Genomic DNA, 9,463 nt, shown 5'->3' on the forward strand with positions numbered 1-9,463 from the left:
ACAGGCATGGAAGATGCATACAGGCAGCTAGCGGCTGGAGTGGTACACCAATAGAAACCCTTCCTCCTACCTTGTTTATCTCAAATACATGGCGATACTGATGGAATAATGAACACATAGCATGCAGACGAAGTAGAGTCTAAACTATATAAAGTTAAAGATGGAGAGAAAGAATTCATCTCTATCTGAATAAGGTGTTGTACTTCTACAGATAAAATGTGAAAATTGGAATTTCTAGGGAAACATCTAATATGCTGTCAATGCATACACAATTGTTCTCATAACCCATATGTTTTCATTTTTCCTTATATTTTAGTTTCTTATTTCTGGGTAGCATTCTCATACATGGATAGCATATTTTCTGAATTTTGTATGTCTGAAACTATGCATTATCATAATTTAATGATGGTTTATCCTAATAGAATTTTAGTTTCTAAATCAATTTTTTATAGAAACTTATGGAGTTCTAGAAATCATTTAGATGAGATTAGATCATATTACATTGAGTCTTGTTCTTTTGCAGGTAAATATCTTTCTTAATCCTGAAGTTTTAACACAGCCCACAGTAAATCAATGAGCATTTAAGAGAGGCTTACATTATTGTTCCTTTTATTTGAATTCTTCCACTATTTTGTAACTGAATTTCCTGATGTGTAAAATTAAGATAATAATATAATTTAACTGAAAGATTCTTGAAGATTGGTTATTACACAAGAAAGTCCTCAGAAAAGTGTCTGACGCATAAGAAAAACTCAATATGTTAGTGATTTTTCTCCAAAAGTACACATTTGAAAATAAGATAAATTGTTGTCATAATTGTAAAGTAGCTTGTTGATTGGAAAATATTTATCTCCAAACTAAATATTTGTACAGATATTACAGATAGACATTCAAAATTATTTTATTATAGTCATTGATATTTACACATGCTAAATAACTATATTTTCATCTTTCTTACTGGAATATACATTAGTTACCTAATTATCTAAAATATTGCAGGCTACATGTGCAAAAACTGATTCAAACAGATTTTTATTTGTTTTACTATTAAAAAAAACTTGAGAGTTGCTGGAAAAAGTCCCTGATCCTCAGAAAATTTACCTTCTGTCAATCACTTATGATACTGTTGCAAGCAATTGAATTAGACAAAAACAGAGGTGGTCAGATAGGTCTGGCCGCTCACAGAACCCCGTGCTGAAGAGGAGATGCCTTGGAGTGCAGACCAGTACCTCCGGTGTGGGTCACACCTCAAGACAAAAGGGGCCCAGATACTTCTAAGGATAAATATCAGGGATTGGTATTCTAAATAGGTATCTATCACCCTGAAGAAGCCAGGATGTCATTAATCCCACCCCCTATAGGAGGGACACACTGGTATTCAGGCCTGTTCTCTGTGTGACTTGGTTCCCTATTTGAAACCAATTTGATCAATTCTTAAATGAACAATTATATTTGTAATTGTATTGGGTGACCATAGTTTTGTCCCACTTTATGCCCACCTTGAGATTTCTTGTTTCCTTATTATACAACTTAGACCTGCCTTGCTTCATAGATTTGCTCTAGAAGCAACTCACTGGGGACCCCTTCTGTCTCCCTCTCAGACAGAGGCTTTCTTTTCCCCCCATAAATATATTCAGCTCTTAACATCTGTTGTTCCTAAAATTCATTCTTTGATTTTAGAGAACATGAACTCGTACCAGATATCTAGCAGGTTGGGAGCTCTTTCTCCTATATCAATATCACCAAATTTAAAAAAAAAGACCTTAAGAATCAAATATAATAATGGTAACGATTAATACAATTCAAACCTGTTGACATATTGTAATACTTTCTCCAAACTACCTAGTACCTATTTCCTCACTCTAAACTTCCTAAGTGGTTGGTGCCTTAAGAACAATGTTAGGGGCTGGAGAGATGGCTCAGTGGTCTAAAGCACCTACTTAGAACAAGCTTAGCAAAAGCATCAGGGACCGGTTGAATCCCCCAGCACCACATGCCAGCCAGCCCTGCCCCCTGGTGGGCTGAGCTGGCCTCTCTCTCTCTCACACACACACACACACACACACAAATAAAATTAAAAAAAAAGAACAATGTTAATAATAAGAGTACTATCAGTAAGAGAAATATCAGTAAGAATTGTATCAAAAAGTGAAGTATCAATAAGTAATAATAGTATCGATAAGTAAAATTCAAGAAACTTGAGCAACTACCACACAAAAATGTGTTAATCAGTGCTCAAGAAAATTCCAAACATTACTCAATTCAACATATAGATAATATTTAACTCATATTTTTAAATAATAAAGATTTATGATCTCCTATAACAAGGCAGAAAGCAAATTCAACTTTTAGATTGAACTACAAGGCAAAATGTGTTCATATCACTTTTCACTTTATAACTCTGAAATAACATGAAAATTGTAGATATACGCATTAATTGAGAAAACAATAAAGTTTTGAAATGAAATGGCAGGAAAATAAGGCTGTCAATGTAAAATTAGAAACACCAATTGCATTATAAATTGCAGCACATGTTATTGGTGAGAATATGATGATAATTAAGCTAAAGTCATGCATTTAATTCCCGGATGTACCAGTTTATTTGGCTTTTTTTCAGAGACACACACTGAATCACAATTCCCAGCTGTCTTGGGAGTGCGCATTATTGATCAAGAGGGGTACTGAGCCAATGGAGCAACAGATTATCTCAATTCCATTACAATGACAGGAAAAACAATTCTGAGCACATTTCCTGAAGAGAGTGGGTCAGCAGCTTGATTTTCATTTCAGTTCAGCACTGAGCATGTGTTGCTCATAGACAGATGCTTAATGATAGTTCTTTGTAATGTTAATAAACATGAAGAGAATATATATTTTAAAACTATATAGCAGCTTTCTAAAACAAGTCACTTTAAAGCTAGGAGGTTCAAAAAGAATATAATTAATTCACCTAAATATTAATTCCTGAATCTTGCAGGAACTTTAATCTGTGATAATAATTTTAATCTGTGATGGCAGTAATTCTTTATAACTACACTCACCAAAATTTTATGTATAGCTATGCTTATTTTATACATAGTACAGGAAAACCAATTTGCTTTCTGATATTGTGTATAGTCAATGTAAAGGAAAGTACATAAAGACAATGGAATGTTTATTCATAGTAGCCATATTCCTGTAGCCTGAACATTGTTTTTTTCCCTTTATTTCTGTTCTTATGATATCTGCAAAAAAATTTTTGAAAAAATCCTAAGAATCACTTATGATGGTAGCAATTAATATACTTCAAACACATTGTAGTACTTTCTCCAAACTACACAGTACCTTCTATTTCACTCTACACTTACTAAGTGGTTATTGCCTTAAGAGTAATATAAAGAAGAGTAGTATCAATAAGCGTAATATCAGTAAGAGCAATATCAATAAATAAGAGTTGTAACAAAAAGTAAGAGCAGTATCAATAAGTAATAGTACCATCAATAAATAGAAACCAAGAAACTTGAGCAGCTACCAAAGCAGGCACTCCTTTGCTGCGGGAAATCCTTCCCCTAACCGCTACAACCTTGGTGATCACCTATCAGATTACTTTCAGCTCAGATAATCTAGTCACACCAAATTAAGACTGAAGCGACAGGCATGTTGTGATGCTACATTCATAAAACTGTTATTATTAAGTGTTTATACAAAATAACTTTCAGCAGTTTCCTTATGTTAATGGAGACATCTAGGGTAAAATATTAGAAATACACCGAACAAATGTGGCTAACTCACAGTGGAGAAAACCATTTTCTCTTATTTCTGTTAAGTAAATTATAGACATTGTGGTTCAGTTTTGTAGTATTACTAACAGGTTATTATGTTTACCTATTTTAGATGAAATACAATCTTTCTATATGTGTAATTTAATTTTAAAAGAAACTTACAGGGTGATAAATATTGTCCTCATTTTAATGATTTCTATAAAACTTTGTTCAACAACACCATGCTAACAAATATAATGTATGCCTGTGATGACTTATGCATGCCAAAAACTTACCTTTCAGATTAACCACCTTGTTCTATTTTCTGTGATAGTACAGCATTCAACTGGATGTACCCGTTCTCCAGCTGGACTACACTTTGACTACCCATACTGAAGACTGAATCCTGGGCCTTGCCACTGAGCTCTATCAACAGCCTACGCCTCATTATTATTTCTTGAAACTGGACCTAAGTTGCAAGGCTGGGGCTCCAAACTTTAATCTTCTCCTGCTTTGGCCTCCCAGAGTGCAGGGGATCCAGGCATATACCATTATGTGCGTCCGGAACCACATTTTCATAGGCATTCTAATTGCTATGTACAAATATATAAATTCTAGACTAAATTATGTGTTCAAATTTCTATTATGTCTTCTTTCCTAATGGACTGAGAGCAAAAGCAAAGGTAAGTGCAAATCAGTCATTTTAAACCATGAGAGAAAAACCACTGTTGTGCAATGCCAGAAGGCGAGACATAAGAAAATGTAGTGCCTAGAAGAATTTTAGTGTATTAATCTTGTAAGAGGCAACATAAACATTTCTGTTTAGTTATTGTATTATTTTGTTTTATACTCAATAAGATGTAATTTTATGAAACGAGCCTTATGACAGACTATGACTAAAATAATGTCTGTATATTTCTTATTAGATAACAGAAAGCTAAATTAATGGTAAACTCAAATGGGACTTACATATCTTATGATGTTCAAGACCTACAAATACTGTAATATTTGAGAACACACAAAAGAATAAAATTTCAATCTCTCCATCCTAGATGATATAACGTAAAAATCTATTAACATGTGACATATGTTACAATTGTACTTTGTTTTTCACGTCAACATAGGTTTGTGTAATCAATGCACTTTTAGAGACAGGTCCTTCTTTCAGTGACAGTGATAACACTAGAAAAAAAGATCTATCAACTCAAGTACCAAGTGTCTGACATCAAAACTCATAAATACAATGAAACTAGCAGTCATAGTGGCAGAAAAGTGAAATATGCATTGTTTAAATGACCAATAAATTGCATAATGGAAATTCTATATAGTGAAAACCCATCCTCTTGCTTCCTTGGAAAATAGGAACTCATCAAGAAATAGAAGTAGTACACAGAATCTAAGAATAAAGAGGAAAGTATTGTAGATCAAGAGTTACTGCAATAGGAATGTCTTCAGAACAAAAGCACTATTAAAGGTCATCATAGGAAAATGCTTAGAATCTTTTTTGGCAGTAACATCTCAATCGATTTTTTTTCCCAGTGCTGAGATCAATCCTGGGACCTTATGTATGTGTAGTACAAGCAAGTGGACCACATCTTCAGCTACAATGACTTTTTCATAATTTATTTTAGGAGACGACCACATTTTACATAGAATTCACTGATTTTTAACTGTTGTAATTTTCTAGCAACCAGAAAATTTGCGTGTACATATGATATATGTGTAAGTTTTCAATTTAAAATCTTTTTTTCTTAAGTAATATGAGAAAACTTCTTAGATATTTAAATAACTTTGCTATATGGAAACTAAGAACTTCAATGACTTCAAAAGGGAAGTCAAGGGGCCGGGGAGATGGCTCAGTAGAATAAGCGCTTCCCCGGCAAGCACAAGGACCTGAGTTCAAGCCCCAGTTCTGCTAAAATAAATAAATAAATAAATAAATAAATAAATAAATAAAGTCACTACATTCAGCATTTCCTACATATGCAGTAGAATATTTACTAAGTAAACCAAAAACACAAGTTGTAAAAGAGTAAATTAAGTACAATGACACTAGGTTAATTTTATGACTTCAAATATATGAAAGTATACAATTTCAAGCACAAGTGTATAAAACAAAACATACTTGAGATACATTTAGTCAAATGGCATATATTACTAAAACAAAATAGCTACTATGCCTATGGGTACACATTTATCCATAGTCTAAACATAGCTTAAATATACCTCATGTACGTGTGCATTTTTTTTCTTTTATGGCACCTCTTAATTAGCGTTTTCTCTTTCTAAATAATCAAACCTGGGTACAGTACAGCGACAGTATAACTATGACTATTGCAAAGTAGATATTATTTTTACTTCATTTTTAAATTTTTACATTTTTTTTCTTTTGCGAACATTCGTCCTGAATCCATATGTGTAATAAAGAATTTCTCTTTGGATTACTTTATAGTTGTCAAAAATGGGACTTCCAGAAAAAAAAAAAGACAGTGTTTTACCCAGAAGCCACATGCTGGGCCTTGCCTGCCCTTTGGGTGCTCTGCCCTTGCTATCTACCTGACTGCAAACTCAGGTATCATGCAGATGTAGCACAGGCAAAGACAGTGGTGGGGGACAGTGATTCCCTCAACAGTTTCTGTTCTGAAGACTGTAGAAATGTGAGGGCTCCTTGGTGTCTGCCATTTTAAGGAAAAATCTTGTTTCACAACTATGGCATACAGTACAAATTCCTGCGATTTGGCTGATTACAGAATTTGGGAAAATGTCAATGCTACAGTAATGTCAGTACCCAATGTACTCTCTTGCTTTTTCTCTAAGACTAAAAGATGAATTTTATTTTTACTTGACATCTGTAGTGATCTCTTATATTTTCCATTGAACATATTTTATCCCACTTCTAATGAAACTAGTTTATAATATAGTTTTACTTAATACAATATAGAAATGGAACACAGTAAAAGGGCTGACATGTGCTATCTTACCAGGTGAAGATAAGGCATAGTAATGTAGCTATTAAAATCAAAACTTGATTAAACATTGCCGACTGTGTACGCTGAATGGCTCTGTGCAGATCATTCTAAAAGAATACAGAAAAGAGAATATTATAAATGTTGATAAATACTAAATATGCAAGAAGTTAATTACATTTATCACTTAATTACATTGCAGTAACATATATATGTTATAATATATATATATATGCAATCCTAACATCATAGACATTGCAGTAATATATACTTTAAGTTGATTTAGCACCATATTTTCATATTTTGGCCTAGATCTAAATGTAACTCACTGTAAGCTGAATGGACAAAATGAGAGTTTAATTGTATGACTATCAGCATTAAAAGAAATGCTGATTCCAGATACACTTTTTAGTTTTCCACTTGACAAATAATAACAAATAATAATATATAGTACTGTTTAAAGTTCAAGAAATGAACACTGACATACAAGGCCACACAGGTAATTACAAATTTCTGAGGGCCAGCCAAATAGCTCAGTGGATTAAAACACCTGCAAGCCTGTAATCCCAGCTCTCAGGAGGCTGTAGACAAGCAGATCACTATGAGCCCGATCTAGTAGTGAGACCCTGACACCCCATAGACCCATCCCTCAAATACAAAGAAAAAAAAAGAAAAACCAAAAAAATTCTGGAAGGCAATTTGGTAAGATATACCAAAGCTTACAAGTTTGGCTTTTCTATTCCATATGTTCATTCATTTATTCAATAAATATTTACTCAATAACATAATTTTCAAAGCTTAACATTAATGCTATTATCAGTGAAGACCAGTGTTTTCATGATAAAAGTATAATATTTAGCATTTTAAATAATGAATGTTTATGACTATTAAAACAATAAATACTATATGCATAATAAAATGGTTAAATAAATGGATCGATATTATGTGATAAGTTCTAACACATTCGTCAAAATCATTAGAAAAAAATAATAGCCTGCCCACTCACAGCTTGAAAATAAAATTTCAAATATAATAGTTAAAGTACAATAAAATATTATGTATGCAATGGAAGCATATTTTTACATAACAGAATAGAGATTATTATGCATATTTAGTCTACATTGTACATTTGTGGGTTTTTATAAGTTTTTTTCTTACAATTTTCTGTTCACCTGAAATTGTTTTCAAGATGCATTTTGAACAATTTTAATACATGTTAAATAACTTTCCTAAAGAAAAAATCTTAATAAGCTATTATTTTATTTTCCTGTGTCACAAATTCACTGAGAATGTTTATGAAAACAGCTAAGTTGATCGATCAGGATTTAATCTCCCATCTCTTAGTTTCTTCCGGCTATGAATAATGACCGGAAAACAAAAATTGAACACCTAGCAAAGGAGGAGCAGCAAAATATAGATATAAAATGGGCATAAGTTGCATGTAAAAACTGCAAACCAGTTACTTTCTCTAAGTGGTTGACTAATGGGTTGGGTGTTAAGTTATTTTTTCAAAACCTAATTGGATAGTAATTAACAAAGAGATTCGGTTGCTTCCTGGTATAAATATTTATTTGCTTTATTGGAAATCTGCATTTGGCCAAAAACAATGCTTCCCTGAACAGCTAAGACAGCCCAGAGTTTCGGCAGACTGCTGCACAGTCGGATCTTTCCTCAGTCACACGTGGTTTTGAACACTCAAAAGTTATTCACAAACGGCTTTCCTGGCCAAAACTTTTGTCCTAATATCTGTTTAAAGGCCATTTAAAGGTACAAAAAATTTGCTGTCAGAGAGGTGTAATTTGTAATTCAGTAAAATAAATAATACTGAGAATAATATTATATATATTATTATATATTATATATATATGAAGGAAATTTGTAGTGGATCTGCTTTATTTTCTTTTGCACATGATGTTGGCAGAGAAGTTAACTTGCATGTTAGAGGGTTTAGCACATAGTACATACCTCTATTAACATTTGTAAAATGAATTAACAGAAATAATGAATGTATTACAAATCATTTACAAGTTTTGAAGCCAAAGTAAATGCATTTAGCGTAGGTATAAACCAAGCCTTCCAAAAAGGGTCAGTATTGGTCAAAATGCAATTTTAGCACAGCTCTGAATTAGGTGACTCATTGTGCTTTCTAATATCCCACAGATACCCCACCTCAACACATCTAAAAGAATGGTTTTAAATAAAGGATTTTTAACTTTCATATGAAGGTCTACAAAATCCTAGATTTTTGTGGAACATGAAACTACATACAATTAAGAGCAATCTGACAAAATAACACACTTTAATCCTTAAAATAGAGTTTCATTATACATGAACAGATTGTCTTGAAGAGAAGGATATTTGTATTTAGAAGATAGGCCAACCCACCATCACACTAATCCAAAAACATTTATTTGTAAGTTTGATGAAATTAAAAAATCTGATTTTGGGCTGGCCAAATAGCTCAGCAGATTAAAGGGCCTGAAAGCAGTGCAGGGGCCAGGGACTGGGTCCCCAGGCCTGCCATGCCAGTCCCGCCCCCAGGGCACACTAAGATGGCAATTGAGACTGGGCATGGTGGCGTGCACCTGTAATTCCAGCTCTTGGGAGGCTGTGAACAGGCAGATCACTAGAAGGCTGACCTAGCAGTAAGACCCTGAATACCCTGTAGACCCTTCCCTAAAAAATACAAAAAAATAAAAAATAAAACCTGGTTTTAATTATAGGTCTCTACAGAGGTAGTAACTTTATAATGTGAAC

The 9,463-nt window shown here is 33.2% G+C and overlaps 1 protein-coding gene across 3 annotated transcripts in view; it reads right to left on the reverse strand.

The window, feature by feature from the left end:
* Kcnt2 (potassium sodium-activated channel subfamily T member 2) overlaps positions 1 to 9,463 on the reverse strand; it is a 417,549-nt gene that overhangs the window by 256,787 nt on the left and 151,299 nt on the right. For 2 of the 3 annotated variants that reach the window (XM_023707733.1, XM_004625302.2), the window contains exon 8: positions 6,722 to 6,816. The exons of the other annotated variant lie outside the window; for it this stretch is intronic. In XM_023707733.1, the coding sequence (XP_023563501.1) occupies positions 6,722 to 6,816 (95 nt within the window). The remainder of the gene's footprint in view (positions 1 to 6,721; positions 6,817 to 9,463) is intronic. 3 annotated transcript variants of the gene reach the window in all.

The sequence above is a fragment of the Octodon degus genome, unplaced genomic scaffold (assembly GCF_000260255.1).
Source record: "Octodon degus isolate 3935 unplaced genomic scaffold, OctDeg1.0 scaffold00009, whole genome shotgun sequence".
NCBI classification, from domain to species: domain Eukaryota; kingdom Metazoa; phylum Chordata; class Mammalia; order Rodentia; family Octodontidae; genus Octodon; species Octodon degus.